This window comes from Pollicipes pollicipes, unplaced genomic scaffold (assembly GCF_011947565.3).
Source record: "Pollicipes pollicipes isolate AB1234 unplaced genomic scaffold, Ppol_2.1 Scaffold_2555;HRSCAF=2994_pilon_pilon_pilon, whole genome shotgun sequence".
Lineage (NCBI taxonomy): Eukaryota > Metazoa > Arthropoda > Thecostraca > Pollicipedomorpha > Pollicipedidae > Pollicipes > Pollicipes pollicipes.
In genome coordinates this window covers 24,879,873-24,900,546 of record NW_023596136.1, presented here as the reverse complement: position 1 = coordinate 24,900,546, position 20,674 = coordinate 24,879,873, and the positions used below count along the sequence as shown (strand labels likewise).

Here is a 20,674-nt window from a genome sequence, read left to right as displayed (position 1 = left end):
TTTCAGGTTGGCCCAGCAGTGCACGCATCTGAGCAGTATTTCAAACCCAGCAACATCATGCGCGTGGCCGCCGAGCTGCGGCATCTCCTGCTGCAGAGAGTCCGTCTGAGGCTGGCGCCGCCGTCCCGGCCGTCCGCGTCTTCCGCGGGGGGCGGCGCCGATGGCAGCCGGCCGGGCCGCCGCCTGGCGCCGGGCCCTGGACTGGCGCACTTCCTGCCCAGCGCGCCGGCCGCCGCCGCCACGCCGGCCGAGCCCGACCAGCCGTACCTGAGCCCAGCGCTCGAGCACGGCGCCGGCCGCCGCGTCCACTTCGAGGTCCACGGCTGCCAAATGAACGTCAACGACACGGAGGTGGCCTGGGCCGTGCTGCAGGAGGCCGGCTACGCGCGTGCCGGCGGCCTGCACGACGCCGACGTCGTGCTGCTCGTTACGTGCTCGATCCGCGAGGGCGCCGAGCAGAAGATCTGGAACAAGCTGGACAACTTCCGTCGTCTGAAGGCCAGTCGGAACTACGCCGGCGCGCAGTTCAAGGTGGGCTCGATCGCAGGCTGCTGATGCGACCTCAGCAGACAGGGCGGAGCGGTGCTCTGGTGGACGTGCTGGCTGCTCAGGTCGCCACCTCCCGAGCGACCACCCCGCCCACGGCCCTGATGTGAAACTCGCCGAGTAATGGGCACGGCCAGTGCTGTGGCTGCAGCGGCCCCTGCCATTTCGTGCAGGGGTTTACGCGTGCTCTTGTAGGATCGGTTCGCTTTCTCTCTCGGCCGACTTCTTCATACCCTCAAATGACGATTTGCCCGGATAACACTGTACCCGCCTGGAACCTTAACGACGTTGGAAATGCTAGGTTTCGCACAAAGAGCCCGTTCTCGTCCTGCCTCCTTGTCACAGCTAATTTGTGATTCCATCGTGATTGGCTTACCTGTCATATTGCCTGTGATCGAAGTCCCTTGCCCCACTTTGTGCCGCTCCCCTCACGCTTCCTCTACACACGCTCCAGCTCGTCTGGGGGCACCGCCGCGAACCCGACGGCGCGCCGCGCCCCCACGCGGCCGCCTCGGCGCCGAGCCCGTCCGCGTTCCCCCGCGCTGACCGCACGCGCCGGCCGGCAGGTGGGCGTGCTCGGCTGCATGGCCGAGCGTCTCAAGCACCGGCTGCTGGAGGCGGAGGCGGGCGTGGACTTGGTGGCCGGGCCGGACAGCTACCGCCACCTGCCGCGCCTGCTGGCGCAGCCGACCGAGCACGGCGCCGCCGTGCACGTGCTGCTCTCGCTGGACGAGACGTACGCCGACGTGCGGCCGGTGCGGCTCGACCCGCACGCGCCGACCGCCTTCGTGACGGTGATGCGAGGCTGCGACAACATGTGCACGTACTGCATCGTGCCGTTCACGCGCGGCCGCGAGCGCTCGCGTCCGCTGACCTCGGTCGTGGCCGAGGTGCGGCGGCTGGCGGCGCAAGGCGTGCGTGAGGTCACACTGCTCGGCCAGAACGTCAACAGCTACCGCGACCTCAGCGGCGGCGGCGGCTGCAGCGAGGAGACCCGGCTGGCGAGCGGCTTCTCCACCGTGTACCGGCCGCGCGCCGGCGGCACCCGCTTCGCCGAGCTGCTGTCGGCCGTGGCGGACGTGGACCCGGAGGTGCGCGTGCGTTTCACCTCGCCGCACCCCAAGGACTTCCCGGACGAGGTGCTGCGCGTGGTGGCCGAGCGTCCCAACGTCTGCAGCTGCCTCCACCTGCCGGCGCAGTCAGGCAGCTCGCGCGTGCTGGCCGCCATGCGGCGCGGCTACACGCGCGAGGCGTACCTGGCGCTGGTGCGGCACGCGCGCCGCGCCGTGCCCGGCGTCGCCTTCACGTCAGACTTCATCGCCGGCTTCTGCGGCGAAAGCGAGGCGGACTTCGAGGACACGCTGTCGCTGCTGCGAGAGGTGCGCTACCACTACTGCTACCTGTTCGCGTACAGCCGACGAGAAAAGACGCGCGCGCATCACCGGCTCACCGACGACGTGCCGGCCGACGAGAAGCAGCGGCGCGTGGCGCGGCTGACGCGCCTCTACCGCGAGCTCGTGCTCGACGTCAACCGCGCCCAGCTGGGCCAGAGGCAGCTGGTGCTGCTGGAGCGGGCCAGCCGCCGCTCGCCACGCTTCCTCATCGGCCGCAACGACGCCAACGTCAAGGTGATCGTGCCGCGGGAGCACGGCACGCTGGCGCTGGCCGCCGGCCAGTACGCGGCCGTCGAGGTGGTCGACTGCAGCTCCGAGGTGCTACACGCCGTGCCGCTGGAGCGCACCACACTGCAAGAGTTCCACCGGCAGCACGGCGCGACGGTCTCCGCCGCCGTCGCCGCGTCCTGAGGCGACTGTTTCGGGCGGCGTTGTGGAGCGGAGGCGGTGCGCGCGAGGGAAGGCACCTTCCCCCGGCGCGGTGTCGTCTGCGGTCCGGCGCGCTGGCTGAAGGCTGATTCGTTTGTGTGCGAATTTATTCATGACTGGAGTGTACACGATGAGGAATCGAACATAGATGCCAATGTCTAAACGCGCGCTACTGGTACAGCGCCTGCATTAGCAGGTGCTTCTGCTTCGGGTGTACGTCGATGGTCTTGTTGGGCCTGCAACGAAAACAAAAGCACTTTCAGTTTAAGAAAAGTTAAACTGAAATCTTAAGTGCTTCAACGGACCTAGGAATAACTGCTGCAGACAGCAGCAGACGCCACGGGAGCTAAGCTGCATTGACGAGCTCGGAACGTCTGCCCTGCATGGGGTCACCAGAAGTGACGGAAGCGTGGGAGAGCAGCCGAGAGCCAAACAGCGCACCAACCCCGCCCAGACCACCCCACAACTGAGGACAGCTCCGCACCACGAGGCGTGCGTGCCGGAGAGTATACAGCGAGGCAATGCCAATCCTGCGGCTACGTTTCGACGAACAATGGCCCCTGGTGCGGTTTTCTGTCGCCCGGGCGGTGGCGGGTACGACCAAAACAGCCGGCACTGCGCCTCGGACCCGCCGCCTCGGGTCAATAGGATCTGTCCGCCACGGCGCAAAATCCCGCCGGGCGATGAATCGCACACTAGCCGGTAAATACGCGTCCGCGAGGACGCGCGTGCGGAGTCCACACCTGCTGAGGAAAGTCTGCAGCGTATTCCGCACAGAGGCCGGGAAGTAGGCCTGCTGCACAGCCCGGGTCAGGGCTACGATCATGCCCTTGACGTCCCAGCTGACCGAGAACTTCTTGTCCTCGCACTGTGGCAGACCCAGTCACGTCACGCAAGTGTCACAGAGACAGTGGCGTCATCGACGCATGGTGATGTCAGCGACACACACGCATAATGACGTCACAGACGCACGCGTAAGGCAAGCGCGTGTGCAAACGTACGAGTTAACGACATCAATGCTTCTAGTTACAACTGCACATCGATATACGTGCACGTCCTGCACGTCTCTCTGACGCATTCTGAGCCTCGCAACGTCACAAATGAAGCCGAGCCCGCACGCGGTCACCGGGGTTGGAGAACGGCCGACACGAGCTGCGCCGCTCACACCGCGGTCTCAGCCGGGGCACCGAACACTAGGTGACAGTTCTTTCCCTAACTTTAGGCAACAAGGCGCGTTCAAAGCTGAACTCCTGCAAGTCGAGGCAACGCTGCTGTCCACGCCAAACTGATGGGTGCCCATCCTCGTGTCACGACTGGAAGGTACAGTAGCAACTTGTCAAGCCCGGACCGTGGCGTCCCACCCTGCCACTCTGCATCTCGACCGTCCCAGCGACGCAACGGCGCGAAACCCTAGCCCCACGTGCCTTGATGAGACCCAGGTAGACGAGCAGCGTGTTGGCGAACAGTCCCAGGTTGCCGCCGGCGGCCCGCAGCGCCGACTCCAACAGGCCGTCCACCAGGCCAGGCAGCACGTCCGCCGCCGGGCCGGCCGCCGCGTCCACGCGACAAACGGCCGACAGCACCTCCAGGTGGCGGCGCACGGTCGCCGCCGCGTCCGCCGGCACCTGCGGCGCGGCGGGTGGCGACCGTACCAGCACGCTTCCCGGAGGGGGGGGGGGGGCTGCCGCGCGACACGCCGGCGTGAGGGGACGAGCCGGCATCAGCGCGCCTGGGGCTGCGCACGCTGCCGTGCGCGGAAACAGAACGGATCAGAGACCGCCGTCTGCCGAACGACCGACGAGACGAGGGCAGACAGGTCAACACGAAAACGTGGGTTTCTGTTGACGGGGGCTGTACGGCCTCGGTACTTGTGCGCAGCGAAGCAAGGGATCTGATTGTACACAACGGAAAGAGCCTACCGCTCCCGTGCGGACCTTTCGGTGTTGGGTAGCTTGATCTTGTCTTAAGGGTGACATTGAGGAATCATTGCATAAAAGAGCAACACGTTACGGACAGCCATGGCACGTACTGCATCCAATGCACAAGCCCCACGCAGGACCAATACATTGCGATGAACACAAACCACAGGCCTGGGTCGGGGAGCTGTGCGACCACCTGCCAGACGGCGCGGGACGGGCGTGGGAGCTTAGCGCGTCCAGCGGCGCCGAGGGCCCGCCTCCGCCGGTCCGGGCGTGCTCACCTCCGTCCCGTTCGCCTCGCGAACCAGCTGCGCTCGCCGATCGCCGCCCAGAGCCAGCAGGCGCGCCGCCGTCGGCTGGCGCAGGAACTCGGCGACGGTGCACTGGGGACACGGGCCACGGTCAGCACGCTCCAGCGGGAGACGCTCAGGCCGTGCCGCCTGTGTCCAGTGGTGACCGCTCAGCCGAGCACGAGTGGGCAAACCGCATGCCACTGGAAGGCTGGGTGCAACGGCCTTCAAACTGGGGGAAAACTTGGCGCGTGCTCTCTAGTTTGGAGAGCCATTTGCCATGTTTACATGGCATGTGATGGCAGTTGCATGGCATGTGAGCCACATGCCATGCAACTGAAAACGTGTTACATACCTAAAGCAAGCTCAAAAATTGGTTTAACCTCACCCTGTGTGAGTTTTTCACCTTTGCAGTACGTGGAAGGGGGCTCAGGGCCCTTCGAGATCTCTAAAACTAACCATACTGGAGGCGCGGCAAAACGAAGTTGAAAAGCCCCCGCCACACTATCATTTAACTAGCACTGAACATTGGCGAACGAGAGTTTGGCAGGTAAGATCAGGTCAGAGTGGTTCAGTTGTAACTTTATAAACCCCTCGTGTTACCTCAAGATTTAAGCATGATTTAAGCATGCTACAACAGTGCGAAAAACGGCGATCACCAGCTTTTGGAAAGCTGCTTTCCGATGGGCACCAGTGGCTACCAACACATGTAACCTGCGATATAATGTCTTGTCAAAGTAATGAAGGCCGCTGTGGCATTCGGCCATCCAGCTGAATCAAGAATCAAACAAGCCACGTCGACGCGGAAGTAGCGTCAGCCATGCCTTTTCAAGCTGTAAGATACGTGCCGTTAAGATTTACGTGACATGACCCTCAAAGGGTCTAAATGACCTTTAAAGGGAGTGTTCCACATTTTTATGGGGTTTTGATCTGAAAAGCCACCTTGAAGATCACTGATGCAGTTCACGGCCCTGCCCTTCTTGAGCCCTGAAGTCTTCAAGTTTCTGAGCTACACACCAGCGAAGATATACAGACTTTTTCGGGGAGACTATGTCAAGATCACCCATACAACCATGACACCATAATGCCATTCGAATCCTGCCATTCCATTGGCCATGTGGCGATCAGGACCAATCAAAATATAATTGTCAAGTCGTTTATATCTGGCGGTCGTGAGCGCGATTTCCAGGCATAACGGCCGTCAATCAATATTGCACAAGGTATGATGACGTAATTTAACAATGACGTGTTGAGGAGGATATTTACTTAGCAGGGAAAATGTGCTGTCTAGAGCCGCCTTTTCCACTTAAAAGTATACTAATAGTTATAAGTAAGCTTATTCATCCTATCCAACGCTCGCTCCAATATCTCCAAACGTGGAACGTTTCTTTTAAACGATCGAATCTGGTCACAAAGGTCATACTTTGACCTTGGATATCCGGGCATTGCAAGAGCAGCCATAGTGCCAATCATGCACTTCCGAGTGATATAAAAACAAATAAATCGGTCTCAGACAAACAACAGTTTTGATCATAGATCATGAGACGTCAAGGTTACCTTACGATTTTGATACGGATAAAACTGATGTTAACTCTGCTATCCAAAATTTACACCACCGTCCTTAGGTTCGTCCGGAAAAAATCCCGTGAAAGCCTTGGGGCTGGGGGATGAGGGTGGGCTCTTAATCCTATTTCGCGGCGAGGGTCCCAAGTTCTCATTAGTTCATCCGTCTTTACAGCGAGGTGCTGGCTCCAGCGGCCGCCGGTCGGCCAGATCCCAGCGGCCCAATGGAGAACGGTCAATTGGCTACCAGCACTCCGATGGAGGGCGCTCAGCTCTCCTTCACGGCAGACCGGCGGCCAGCACGGAGCGGCACTCGCAGCTGTGACCCCACGGCCGACCCCTTCTGGCTGACGGAGCCACGAGCAGTGCTACGGCATCATGCATGACACTGCGCGTGGATACTTTTATAAGACTGCGCGCTCCCTGGTAGTGGCGTTGACATACCCCTAGATCATACTGACACCGTGATTTTTTCGCCGGGTCGACCGCGATGGGCTTACATGTCAAGCATTTAAATACTAACCATGTTCGTGACCACCCACTCCGCACACAAGCACAAAAAAGAAAGCGACTGGTTAACAGCGCAGGGGTCGGAAGGAAAACACGCATAGCAATGAATAGCAAGCAAATCTTGTGCATGTGTCGAATTATCCATCTGTTCCAGCGCCAATACCAATGTGTGCTTAAAAACCAGATACAGCGATAAGAGCCTGATTTAAGTCAGATGAGGCGCTTAAACGAGAACCTCACACGAACACGCACACAATGCGAACACACGCACACAGTGAATCTACTCTCAAGTGTCCGGCTGTCCGCACGCAGCAGACGCGAAGGCACCCGTGTGCCAAAGCATAGCTGCGCTACCACGCTGCAGCCGATACAGACCTTGGCCGGAGCCGGGTCGGGCCGCTTCAGAGGCGACACGTGCTCGCCATCGCTATGTTCCTCCTCATCCTCCTCCTCCTCCCCCTCCTCGTCCTCCTCGTCTTCGTCGTCCTTCTCATCCGAGTCCGGTTCGCTTTCGTCCTCACTGAAACGAGAGGCGACGCCGCGTTGGGAATTCTCTGGCGACTCACTGGACCTGAGTGCATGTTTGATCGTCGGCGAGTGTAGATGACTTGCAGCCGTGCCAGAACACAACTGGGCTGGGTTGCGACACACGGATCCCCGCATGAGAACTTCGACGCAGACAATCATGCCTCGAAAAGCGGGATTATCGAGATAACATATGTTTTAATGACAATATCTCAGCAAAGTCGGGCCTTGTGAATAAGGGTATGTTTGCGCTGCTTAAGTGAAGCAGGGAAGCAAATATTAAATTAAAATCCCGGCCTGATCCGCCTAGTTCTTCCTTATCGCGGCTTTAAAAAATGACATCACCTTGTGACGATAGTGGCCTGACGAAGTCGAGAAGTCGCGGTACGTTAGCTCAAATCAATAGTGGGAGTCAAGCTAATTGGACACTAGCCGGTCTTTAAGATCAATTCGAACAAGATATCAAAGTACTAGCCTGCATATTAAGGGCTACGCTTCTAGAGGAAAGCAGCATCACGAACACAAACGGGCAAGCTTCAGGCCCACCCGCATTCAAGCCTGCCCGCGGGCTGACTCCCCCACCCACCCAGCCGTGCCCCCGTCGGCGCCGACGCCGCCCACCTGAAGCCGGCCAGGCTGTCGGCCAGGCCGCGGTCGGCGGCTGCCTGGCGCACGGCCGTGATGCCCCGCTCGCCCAGGTGGTTGCCGTCGAGCTGGAGCAGCTCCAGCTGGCCGTGGTCGGCGAGCGCCTCCACCACGGACAGCGCCGCCGGCGTCGCCACCTCGTTGAAGGCCATGTGCAGCTCCTGCCGGGACGGATGGGCGCTGTGTGTGAGGCGACGGGCGCGGGTGGGGTGGCGTGGACTGGCGGCCCCGTGGACCGCGTGAGGGGATGGACGAAACGGTGCAGTGGACGATGACTGAGTCTCCACCTCTCCACGCCAGTCTCCACACTGGCATCATATTTGTGGGTTAAATGGCTATAACACCTGGTTGAGCACGGCGAACTCTTAGCCATCTATGTAGCCATCGTCTATGAACACGGGAGACGGCACCCGATTGGCCAGCGTTTCCACCTTGTCGAGACGAGAGGCAAGGCTAACCGAGCGTAGAAACAACACGGCCGACCTATGCGCTTGCGTCAACGAACAGCATCACGTCGACCCTCTTCACTGCTTCATTTCCCTCGAACTCCCACTTATTCTGCTTCTTTCCCCCGTGCCTGCACTAACTCCACCCATTTCTCCCCTCTCCGCACCACCCCCTCCTCTCGCCCAGCCCGCGCGGCCACACCCGGTGCCGCCGCGGCCCCGCTCCGGCGCCGCCAGCCGAGGCCGCCGCCTCACCGTCAGCTTGGGGTTGTTGCCCCGCAGCGCGTCCGCCAGCGCCCGCGCTCCGGCCGACTTCAGCAGGACAGTCGTTGAGGTTGAGCACGCGCAGCTCGCTCATCAGCGGCAGGTACGCGGCCAGCGCGCGGGCCCCTGCCGCCAGTACATGTTGGAACTGGCTCCACACTCACGCAACTGGCTCCAGGCAGACGGCCGACGCTGCGTCACGACACTCGGAATACCACAGAAGGCACCGTCGCACGGGCCATCCCAACACCATTACATGGGAGTTATCCACTGGCGTCGCAGTGCCACTCCGTAGCAATAGTCGTTGGGCTTTAAGGGCCAGTCAACTTCAGGAGTTATTTACACCTTACAAGTACGACAAACGTGTGGTACGATTTTAGGCCTCATGGAGAACATTTTGTTTCCATCAGCAGAAAAACGGACTTAATCCATTGCACTGGTTCTCGTATATGGTAAATATTCCGATTTGTCAATGAGCATGCACCAAGGCCGTCTTCGATCACAGCGTCATTGAAGCCCCCAACGGCAAGAATCCCTCGGGAGCAAGAAACTTGTTGACTGATCTTCGTACGCCAACAGACAATCCTAAGTGAAATTTGTGCGTTGTGATAGTGTCATAACTTGCCCAGTACTGCAGAACGTGCCTCCTAGAATACGATGGGCCCTCTGGGCCCCTCGGACCCTACCATTAGGGGCCCGAAAGACCGACCAGAGGTCGCATTCAGGGGCTCCGGCCCGCAGAGCCGGGCACCCCAATGCCACGCAGAGGGCCCTGCGTGCTGGTCAAGGGCCCCTGAGTCGATAAGGGCCTTTATGCTGGTCAGACACCACCGGTAACACATAGTCGGCTCCGTGGCGGTGTGGGCCTGGGGGGCCCATTTCCCAGGCAGAAACAAAACCAAAACGAGCGATCCACACTGATCGGGGCCACAGCGTCTGTCAGCGCTCGACAGCGCCTTACGGGGGCCCTGTGATGGCAGGGAGGCCAAGTCGACCAGGGGCAGTGTTCGAAGAGGCCCGAAGAGCCGAGAGGGTCCATCGGGTCCGATAATCGAGCGCCCGGTTGGAGGGTCTAAGAGCACGAAGGGCTGGTTGGAGTCTTATTCAGGGGCCCCCGCCTGCGAGGACGGGCCCTCAAATGGCAGTCAGGGGGCCCTTTGCGCCGATCGGGAACCACCCTGAGTCCATATGGGCCTATATGTCAGTCAGGCACAACCATTATCGCACAGTCTGCTCCGTGTCGGTACGGGCCGGAGGGTCCACTTTCAGCTATGAAGCCGGTGCCAGTGATTTACACTGGCTAGGGCCCCTGTATCTGTCAGGGGCCTACAGCGCCTAAGAGAGTGTCCTGTGCCCGCAAGGGCCCCAAGCCAACCAAGGGAAGCGTTCCATGAGGCCCGACGCGGGGCCCGGGCGGCCCACCGGAACAAAAGCTCGGACGAACAAAGGCTCGGTTGGAGTGCATAAGTGTCCGAAGTACTGGCTGCAGGTCATCTTAAGGACCCCAGCCTGTCGGGCCGTGATCTCGAATGTCAGAGGACCTCTTGCACCGATGGGGACCGCTGGAACAGACTGTTCCTATTTCAGCCAGAGATCAACAACAACGAACCGTCAGCTCTATGAACCAATCATTTCACCACGATAAAGGATGTTGCTGCGTCAATGAGGGTTTCGGCGTCGATCCGGGGTCAACTGTGCAGTTTGTAACCCTCCCGCGTCAGGGAGCGGACCAACGTGACGTGATGTATCCCTCTAAGTGCCTCTGGATCGGCCAGGGGCCCCGCCCCGTGTCACCAGAATGACGGCCGGGGGTCACACCGCAGTGGAGCAGATGACCCTTCAGCGCTGGACTGGGAATAATAATGTGCCTCGTAGTGTTCTACTCAAGGGGCCCCTTCCCGAAAAGAAGTACGGGATCTCTTTTGTGCTTAATGGAGTTAGTCGAAATGAGTTAAAAACACACACCAGGCCATCCAATGTCTGCCTGAGAACGTTCATTCTTTTCCAGAATCGACGAGTGAAACAAATGAAATCAACAGGTTTGAGCCTGCGCGCCGGGTGCCGAAAATGTTGCGGTTACGCACCTACGTTAATCACTGCGCGCCTGGGAAACCAGAGGTACGGAGTTCGATTTCTCGCCGTGAGAGCCCGGGGAAATCGAACCCTCGCCTCTCACCCTGGCAGCGTCAGCTTCCTGCCAGGGTGAGAGGCAGGCTACGCCATATGGCCTCAGCAGCTGAGCGCGTCGTAAAGCCCCAATGACATCGTGGTTTGTTGATATCTGGGTGACACAAGGTTGCACAGTTAGCTGACCCTTGGTCCCAAAGGGGTCGTCACCGGGGGCTGGCGCTCGGGCGTTGCAGTTGGCTGACTTTTGGACGGACGTGGTCGTAGTTAGTAGCGGGTCTCAGGGCGTGAGATGGTTGTCATTGGCTACCCCACGTTTGCAACCCTTCGTCGTGAACAGTTTGTCAAAGGTAGCTGGTCTTAGGGCCCGAGCAAGCTGCTGCAGAACACCGCCTTTCACGCGTGAGCAGGCCGTCGAGAATGGACGACCTTTGGGACCGAAAAGGTGTCTCGACGTTGGCTGACATTTGGACAAGAAGTTGCCGTAGTTGGCTAACCTTTGGGAGTGAGCAGATTGTCGTCGAGATCAAGATGCTGCAGGGCCGGGTTCTCGCTGAGCGCCTCCGCTAGAGCCCGCACGCCCTGGTGGTAGATGCCGTTCTGCGGCATCACCACCTTCTCCATCGTCTTCACCCGCTGCAACAGCAACAGTCGGGCTCCAGCGCCAGCACAAGCCCGCGTGCCGGCAAACCCCCACGCGCGGGCAGCCTGACACGCCCAGCACGGCAGGCAGGGTACCCGCGCTGGCGAGGAGCGAACCCTGTGGAGGAGTACCACCAACTGCCCGATCACCGTCCACCGTGCGTCGGATAGTTTAACTACGATGCAGCGAAGTTACGCCTCAACGGTTATTTAGCAGACAGCTTCGTGAGCGCCCAAAGGGATTACCCAAGAGGCGCCCAAGGGGCCTCCCGAGTGGGCTTCCCCCATTCAGGCGCTACGAGACGCATCGGCGCGTACCATGCCTGCTCTGCGGCAGAAGACTGCTACTTACGGCCCGTCCGACCCCACAGTCAGGCCACCTCTCGCGCTAGGCTTCCTGCCCGACCACCCGACACCCGTCCCGCGGCGCCCACCACCGCACGCGCACCTGTCAGCAGCGTCGCGCCGGAGGCGGCGGGCGCGACGGACGCGACGGACGCGGCGGGCGCGGCGGACGCGGCGGGCGCGGCACCACTCACCCGGAAGAACTCGGCCAGCCGGCTGGCGCCGGGGTTCTCCAGCCGGCTGCGGCCCGACACGAACACGCGCAGCCGCATCGGCGCGCCGTCGCGCACGCTGCGCTCGTGGCACTCGATCAGGCAGTCGGCCAGCCGCTGCCGGCAGGGCGAGGGGAGGCTCAGTCACGGCCGCCAACACGCCCGCGCGCCACGCTCTGCCGCTCGGCACCGGACCAACGCAACGACCGAGCTGTTGCAGGCAAAATGTTTGCAGTTGCACGTCCGGGGCGATGTCAAGCGGACAGTGACGCTTCACAATAAGAATGTATAGTGACGTACGTAATGATACAAGGTTCCTGTCGTAGGGCGAAGTGCAACGCACTCGGCTCACACCGACTTTCAGCGAGCGACACCGCCCAGCTGGTGTGGGGGACAGCAGCAGCCACAGACCGGGCAGAAGAACCGCGCGGGCCTGCGCGGCCGCCGCCCACCTGGCCGCCGGTGGGCCCCCAGCCGTTGTTGTTGAAGAGCAGTTCCTGCAGGCTGTAGCAGACGGGGCTGGTCAGCAGCACGTGCAGTCCGTCCATGCCGACCGGGCCGATCGCGTTGTCGCTCAGGTCGAGCACGGCTAGCCGAGCGCCCGCCAAAATCAGCCCGCTGCCCACGAATGTCTGAGGAGCGGCGTCACAAGTGGCACTGAATCGGTCCGCTGCACACGAATGTCTGAGGAGCGGCGTCACAAGTGGCACTGAATCGGTCCGCTGCCCACGAATGTCTGAGAAGCGGCGTCACAAGTGGCACTAAATCAGCCCGCTGCCCACGAATGTCTGAGGAGCGGCGTCACAAGTGGCACTGAATCGGTCCGCTGCCCACGAATGTCTGAGGAGCGGCCTCACAAGTGGCACTGAATCGGTCCGCTGCCCACGAATGTCTGAGGAGCGGCCTCACAAGTGGCACTGAATCGGTCCGCTGCCCACGAATGTCTGAGGAGCGGCGTCACAAGTGGCACTGAATCAGCCCGCTGCCCACGAATGTCTGAGGAGCGGCGTCACAAGTGGCACTGAATCGGTCCGCTGCCCACGAATGTCTGAGGAGCGGCGTCACAAGTGGCACTGAACCAGCCCGCTGCCCACGCATGCCCGCCCGCTGCACAGAGGATGGCAGACATGCCAGTCAGTGCAAATATCCACCACTACCCATTCATTCACGTTGAGAAATTATGATAGTTGGGTCTCAACAGTGCATTCAACACCTGCGGTGATTTGGCGTCGGGACCTCTCACGCCCAATGATGCGGAGAAAGACGAAACTCTAGGCCCGGAGGCAGACTGGCATTCGTTGACTTTCAACAGTCTTAATGACAGGATTCAAAATCGGCTGAACTGTGCTTTTTCAAGGGGCACAGTGGCCTACTGACAAACGTAAATGCACTGGTATGGGTTGAGGACTCACGCCAAGTTATTTGATACCTTATAAATTAAAACTGATTATTATGGCAAACGGTCTATGCCGTACTATCTCACATCATGCTTGCAATTTGTGAAAGATGCGTTGCAGTTGTCACATGAGGGCTAACAATGACATATTGCAATGAATTGGATGCCAAAAATTCAGTCCATGAGAAGCTTCACGAGGTGGCAGAGGATCAGCCCCATGCCCATGAAACTTAAGAGATGAGTGGACCGAGGCGTCAGAAGCGGTCCTGGATCATGACAAGAAGTCCAGCTGGATGGATCTTGACAGAGGCGGCACGAGCACTGGACCGTCCCGCGACCGACCGCGCAGCTCCAGCTCCGGCACGAGCACTGGACCGACCCGCGACCGACCGCGCAGCTCCAGCTCCGGCACGAGCACTGGACCGACCCGCGACCGACCGCGCAGCTCCAGCTCCGGCCGGGCCGACCCGCGACCGACCGTGCAGCTCAAGCTCCGGCACGAGCACTGTACCGACCCGCGACCGACCGCGCAGCTCCAGCTCCGGCCGGGCCGACACGCGACCGACCGCGCGGCTCCGGCCGGACTGACGCGCGACCGACCGCGCAGCTCCAGCTCCGGCCGGGCCGACCCGCGACCGACCGCGCAGCTCCCGCCGGGCCGACCCGCGACCGACCGCGCAGCTCCAGCTGGGCCGACCCGCGACCGACCGCGCAGCTCCAGCTCCGGCCGGGCCGACCAGCGACCGACACACACGCACGCACGCACGCACGCACACACACACCGCACCACAGCTGACCGCAGCAGCCGCAGGGCTCGACTGGGTTCCCACACTGTACAACCGTTACGTTCTGAAGACTGGTCATTGACAAGGTAGTGAACAGTTATACCTCCCTGCATCGAGGATGGCAGACGGTTCGGGAGTGCTCACCAGGGTCTGGGGAATTTCTGTTTTCAGCCTGCCTGTGAAGAGGTCTTTTCCGTGGATCTCCTGAAGCTCTGGGTGGCTTTCCAGAGCCTTTCCGATGGCCTTGGCTGCACCTATCCCCAGAGTGTTTCCTTCCAGGACTAGTGACTTCAGTGTCTTCTGGCTGCCTATGGCCGTCGTGATCTCCTTGGCTGCCGACGAAGCTCAGGGGTAACACAGGCCTAATCACGGACAATAACAGAACTTACAAATGAAACTGGGTGAATTGACATTTTAAGAGCACACAGACAGGATCTACACAAAGATGATTTATTGAAGATTCTTCACCACAAACCAGCAGCACTTAACACATCCTTTCAGGCATTAATGGGCTTTAATTATTGAGCTCTACTATTTGTCATCTTTAGGCATAATGATAAACAGTGCTGGTGCATGGCCCACACTGTTGCATACAGGAGTGTTCCTTCACCACAGTATTGAGGATGAACAACATGCATAATGCTGCTAGGAAGACCAAACATGGGAGTAAACTCACCATCTTCCTCTGTGTCAAGTTTAAGGCCCCTGTTTGCAAAGCTCAGAGTGGTGGTAGAGGTGTCCAGTGCTGCCCCAGACAGTAGGTCCGCCAAATGGTCAGTCATCATGGAGGCCTGAAATAAGGTAAGGTTAGTGTTCATCTGGGGCAAGCCCCCCCCCCCCTTACTCCACCCCCTTAGCAATTTTCACATGCATTATGCATGTGAGGAACAGCTGGCACTTAAATATAGAGGTGAGCATAACAAAATAAGTGCACTGAAAAAATACAATGGTGTTATACACCAGGCCAAAAAACTGTGTGCACCAGTGACCTGTTTAAATGGGCTTTCAGTACAAATTTTCAGCTGTTCACCCATTTTCAAATTCTGCATGTGCCCTGCACTCAACAAAAAACATAAATGGGGCTTGATGCAGCAATGGGTTTAATTGTGGCAGGGGGGCAGCACGACACATATGACACAGGGACAGATATGTGCTACATAGGATATGACCATCAGTGTTCAATGTTCAGCCACTTGGGTGGCAGGGATGTTTAAAATGAGCCATGCCTTTGCACCCCCAGCTTAGGTGCTCACCACCTGTTGCACCTTCTCATGCTCAAGATAGACCAACCAGCAAAAAACTGGGCAGCAGCCAACCCAGCATGTGGGCGCCTCAGCTTGGCAAATCGACCAGGCATGTTACATGTCAAGGTCCTGGGTCAAAGAGCAAAGTCAAATAGAAGCTAACAGATTATGTGTGCGGTGACTGCCAGAGCCAGAATCCTGGCATCACTGATTTATGTTTACCTCCTGCACAACTCACTAGATGAATTTTGCCATGCTGCCAGGAGACCACAATAACTTTGCTGAAAGTCTATGCTACTCAAGAACTAGAGGGGTTTAGGTCTTCAGGAAGTCAGGGCTGAAACAGCACCAAATAATCTTCCATATGGGGATTTCAGTTCAAAACCCCATATAAATGTGGCAAACACACTTGATCTATGATTGTGTACCCCCAAGCACTAAAATAAGATACCAGACATGGCAGCACTTCATTTGTACTTGCTTGTAGAAATTATTCACTGACTGGAGATACCCTGGCAATGCACAAACACATTTTGCCAAAAAGTGGGTTAGTTGTTTTTATGGCCACACACACATGTATATATACACATGCATTTCAACATATTTCATAAATCATGGAACAGATGCTTGTAGAATGTACAACAGTCATTGTTATCACTAATTTATCCCAGCATTATAAGCATGTCCCAAAGCAGGGTCACACCATTCATGGAGAAGCTTATGCTGCTCTGACACACTAAAGTCTGGCTACCAAGACTTTTCTGAAACACATTTCATTCCCTATTTTCTATGACAAAATTTTTCTCTTAGCTGTTACCACTATCTAGAAGGACCAGGCAGGGGTAAGGGCCAATTACCAGGAGAGGATAGGAGACACAGCAGGGAGGGGGGAGGGCAGATAGGAGAGGCAAGGAGGCAGGAAGGAGGCAAGAGGATGGGAGAAGCAGGAGATACTGGTCAAGGCTGCAAAGAAGGCAGGTGATCCCCAGAACATGGGTGTAACATATCTGCCAGCACTTTTAGTAAATCAAGATTGTATATCCAAGAACCCTGATTTTGGCAGTCACTACCAATTTCAGCATGCAAATGAGTGTTTCATGAAATTATGGCGTTGCTATGGTAATTTTGGGCAAAAATACGGACCAAACATGTTTTCAAACATATATCATTTGAAAGCTGAGATAACTTTGGCCTGGGTTGAGGTCAGCACAAGAAGGCATCCAGTTCAGGGCCCAATCATATAAGCAGCTTATTTTTTGCGGGTTCGGAGGCCAGCACTCATGGTCATAACACTATGTGCAGCTATTCAGGCTGTGGGTCATGGCATACATTGGTACCTAATGTTAAAAAAGAGCACTGTACATCAATCATCATTTTTAAAGCAAAACTTATCATAAATATTTGTAAAACAGGTCATCTAAACTCTTTCCTTGGAACTTCAATAACTATGGCAGCGAACATCTGAGCACTGCAAACACACAGCAACCACACAGCAACCGCAACCCTGGCACCATTGCTACGCCTGGCCACAACATTACTGCTCTTCAAGAACCATGAAAATGTATGGGGCCAAGGTAACAAGAATCCAATGAAATATGTTTCTTGTGTATCCAGGCAGTTTTCCATACTGTTTGTAGATTGGTTGACATGGGGGGGGGGGGCAAATATGACATCTTTGGGTGGGCAGTGGAAGGCAAAATGGGAACATGGTGGCTAAATGAAACTTCTTAATATGGTTCAGATATATGGCTTGGAACATGGAAGCCAATGGAACACTGGGTTGAAGGGGATAGGGTGGGGAGATTAGGTTAGGTTATTTTAGATTAGGTCAGGTTAGGTTAGGTTAGGTTAGGTAAGATTAGGTTAGCTTAGGCTGGTTTAAGCTAGGTTCTGGTCTATTCTGGCCTGCCTGTTTCATTAACTTACCTACACATGATAGGAAACTATGTCATTGCATTGTTATTGTTACCTTGGCCCAGTACATTTTTTATGGTTCTTGATGTGCAGCTATGTTGTGACCACACACTGATAACGTAGCAATGGTGCAGGGGGATTGAGGTTGGTGAGTGTGTGCGGATCTCGGGAGCTTGCTATCAGTTATTAAAATTTGAAGCTAGGAGCATGAATCTACCTGTTGTATGATTATTTACAACATGTTCTGCCTTAAACATGACAAATGATGTATAATGCTCCTTTTTAACATTAGGTTCCAATGTGTACATACACCAGGCTGTGCCCTGTGACTAGTCTGCAAAAAAGTGGCAGGTATCAACAAAATCTTGTTGGGGCAGTATTAGGGCCAGTTTTGCCAATTTTTCAGCAAGAATTCCTCAATTGTGTTGGGTTGACATGTCATTTTGAAGTCAATCATGTTACTTCACAGCTAGTATTAAGTTGGGCCAGAGATCAGCAGAGCATGAAAACACAACACTAACAACAAAATTGAGTATCAACTTCAAACATAAGTGCCTGGGCAGACACCGAGTGTTTGTGCACAACAGAAATAAAGACGCCGCGCACAATAGGCTTTAAATAAAATTTCAGGTTCCTACCTAGACCCCAGACTAACCCGATTCCTACAGTCTTGGGGACGGGGTGCCGGAACGCGGTGACTCCGAACCAGCCAACCACAACCATGGCAAATTACACACCATCCACCCACAGACGTCGCCCGAAGGCGCTGTCCAATGTATCAATCGCGCCAATAGTTGGCGCGACGCTATTTGAAAGTGGCAGGTACTAGCGTCGTTAAGGATTTTGGAAGGATGACGTCAACAGAGCAAACTAGGATCGTTTCACGCCCGTGAACCTAGCCTTCCACGCTAAAAATCCATGGGCGTAGAAAGAAACAACGTTTCAAAATATGGGGAGCGACAGTCCCAACGCATACTTAATGAGCTTTACTTGGGAGGAGAGCCCGGTGTCCAGGGAGAACACCCCCCCAGCCACCTAGAAGTAGAGGTGGTGTGGGGATAGGAGGGGTCAAGGATGAAGGACATAGTACACTATTTCACACAGCTCATTTTGGAGATTATAAATGTTCTGGCTGCCATACTAGATATATACATACATCTGTTCATTCTGGTGCATTAACTTACCTGATAAGTCGTACGATCTCGCATTTGCGATGAGCTCAATTAATTTCCGTTACAAATTGTCCCTTCGTCCGTTTCAGCGTCGTTGTCCCGGGGAGATGAAGTTCTACGAGGGGGCAGGATTTGGGGTCATTGGAGAGGCATCTACCTCCACAGCTCGCAGCCAAATTACGGTAGGCGCAGGTTGGTTAGAATTTTGAGCTGGAATCAATCATCCATAAAGTGTGTCAAATTTGCATGAGCCTGGATTTCACCACCTGCTTTACGAAAGGTAAGGTTTCGTCAAAAACGATGTGGACCAAGCGATAAAACCTTTCTTTTAAAAAAAATCCACGAAATAAGGGCTTATCTATCAGATATTTCTTGTCTGAGCCCTGTCCGCGTCCACCATAGGCGGTCACTATCCCTGACCGGCTCTTCCCACATAACTGACTGCGAGCTGATCGCATGACTGTTTTGCTGCATGTTTATTGATCAGCATCACTAATATTGGTGCATTATGAAGACGGAACACCTGCTACAGTACATAATTTCGAATCGTCTTCATTTACACCACACCACAGCAGAAAATAGACGTTAGAGGAAGCTACCTGACTTAGGCATGAATTGGTCTACTGGGTTTTCATTTGCTCCTCCTTCAGCATAGCCGGCTTTATCCGCTGTTGTATGTAGCACGGCAGTTAACACTTTTCTTAAGCAAGTTGCGTGCCTAGTTCTGTCGAGGGCGGATAGCGTAACCCCGTAATTTGGGACAGAAGTTGCCGTTTTATATATCCCGGCTTTCTCAGGGAGCTTCCGTAAATTACGTTATCGGACGACCGAAAGCTCAGTCACTACAAGTCCTCGCAGACTGACCCGTTAAATGTGTATGCGATTTACGCGCGGTGTTTCATTTTTTAGGAATCTCGACAAGATTCTTACTTTTCTTCTTTTACTCTGAGGCGGCATCTCCCACACTGCCCACCATTATGTCACGTGCGGCTTCTCGTTCTTTTTCACCCAATATCGCTTGCTTCGTTTGGTTGTGCTTCTTTCAGCTCTTTTGCTTTAACTCTAAATCTTAGTGGCATTTCTCCTGCTGGTCGTCCGCGCAACTAGGAGCAAGAGCAACTCATTGCTCAGCAATATCATCCCGACGGATTCCCTACCGGCACAAAACGGCAATCACGAGATCTCCAAAGGCAGCTTGCCCAAAGCAACACGCGCCGTGACTGACTCCATAATTTAGATGAAGTTCCTATGTGGTTTTGAAGTTACGTACTTGCACGTGACGTTGTATAATGCATAATATGTTGAATGCATGCACAGATACTAATCAGCGAGGTGATAGGGCAACTTCGTCGGCATGACCTCGTTTATGAAACATATCAATCTAGTTGTGCAGGTCAGCTGTGCGCGTGATAATGATTGGCAGCATGTGGCTCTCTTTTTGCCTCCCGTATTGATCCTGCCATTGGGGCTTTGCGAAGCGCGCAGCCACTCAGTCCACCTGGCATCGCCGGCCTGCCATTCTAGCCCGAAGGGCAGCCACCGCAGGCTCGCAATAGTCTAGAGATACTGACTGTTCTCAGTACAATCAACCTCACAACGTAAAAGCTCGTGAGGAATGTGTCTACCAGCAATGATCATATCTGCCTAGATTAATTATGCATGCCTTTGTTAATGGAGGCATTTGCTAATTGGCTCCCCATATTGATTCTCAGGTGATAACCATCGGGGCAATTGTAATCCTGTATTACCCTGTCATAAACCGACTGACTGGGAGCGAATGCAAATGTTGGCGAAAACATTGGCTAACCAGCATTGCGTGGACTTCTACAAACAGATGCTTTCGTCCTAACATGGGTAGTAAACGTCACGTTATAAAGATTCCGCATCTAGGACTCATACATTCACACCGTGTCATGCCTGCTTGTCACCGGCCATATCAAAGGCGGCCTGTAGGGTGGTCGTCACACACAGCCTGCTGATTAGATGTGACGATCAGACCCCCTCAGTTATGAGCGAAACCGTATAGCCATACACCACGTATACCTCAGAATTCACCTCCAGTGAATAGCAGCCACCTGGTGCAAGGCTCATCGCGGCATCACCACGAGCCCCCACTCTTTATCTTCTCTGAATAATGCCAGAAATCCCTCGTCGGCACGCCGGAATCACACGTCGGCTCATAACACTTAATAACCGGAATCCCTCATCGACTCACACGTGCGAACCTCTCCTGGAGTCGCTGGAGTGATTCTAACAACGGTGCCCTCAGTGATCGAATTCGCTGCCGCCGCTAAGGGTCAGTTACT

The 20,674-nt window shown here is 56.0% G+C and overlaps 2 protein-coding genes across 2 annotated transcripts; one reads left to right on the top strand and one right to left on the bottom strand.

Moving 5' to 3' along the window:
• Positions 1-210: 210 nt before the first annotated feature.
• LOC119099482 (mitochondrial tRNA methylthiotransferase CDK5RAP1) lies at positions 211-2,379 on the top strand (the record flags this gene model as incomplete). Its single annotated transcript, XM_037222643.1, has 2 exons — positions 211-531; positions 1,113-2,379. Coding segments are annotated over 2 exons (1,560 nt in total), but the record flags the coding sequence as incomplete, so codon positions are not given.
• A 79-nt stretch (positions 2,380-2,458) lies between these two features.
• On the bottom strand, positions 2,459-17,932 carry LOC119099472 (ran GTPase-activating protein 1-like). The gene is given in 14 exon segments (XM_037222633.1): positions 2,459-2,605; positions 3,113-3,237; positions 3,794-3,994; positions 4,570-4,671; positions 7,027-7,171; positions 7,798-7,982; positions 8,523-8,588; positions 8,590-8,657; positions 11,156-11,294; positions 11,840-11,974; positions 12,310-12,489; positions 14,183-14,370; positions 14,715-14,829; positions 17,852-17,932. Coding segments are annotated over 13 exon segments (1,710 nt in total). The 5' UTR covers positions 14,824-14,829; positions 17,852-17,932; the 3' UTR covers positions 2,459-2,538.
• Between the last annotated feature and the right edge of the window lie 2,742 nt (positions 17,933-20,674).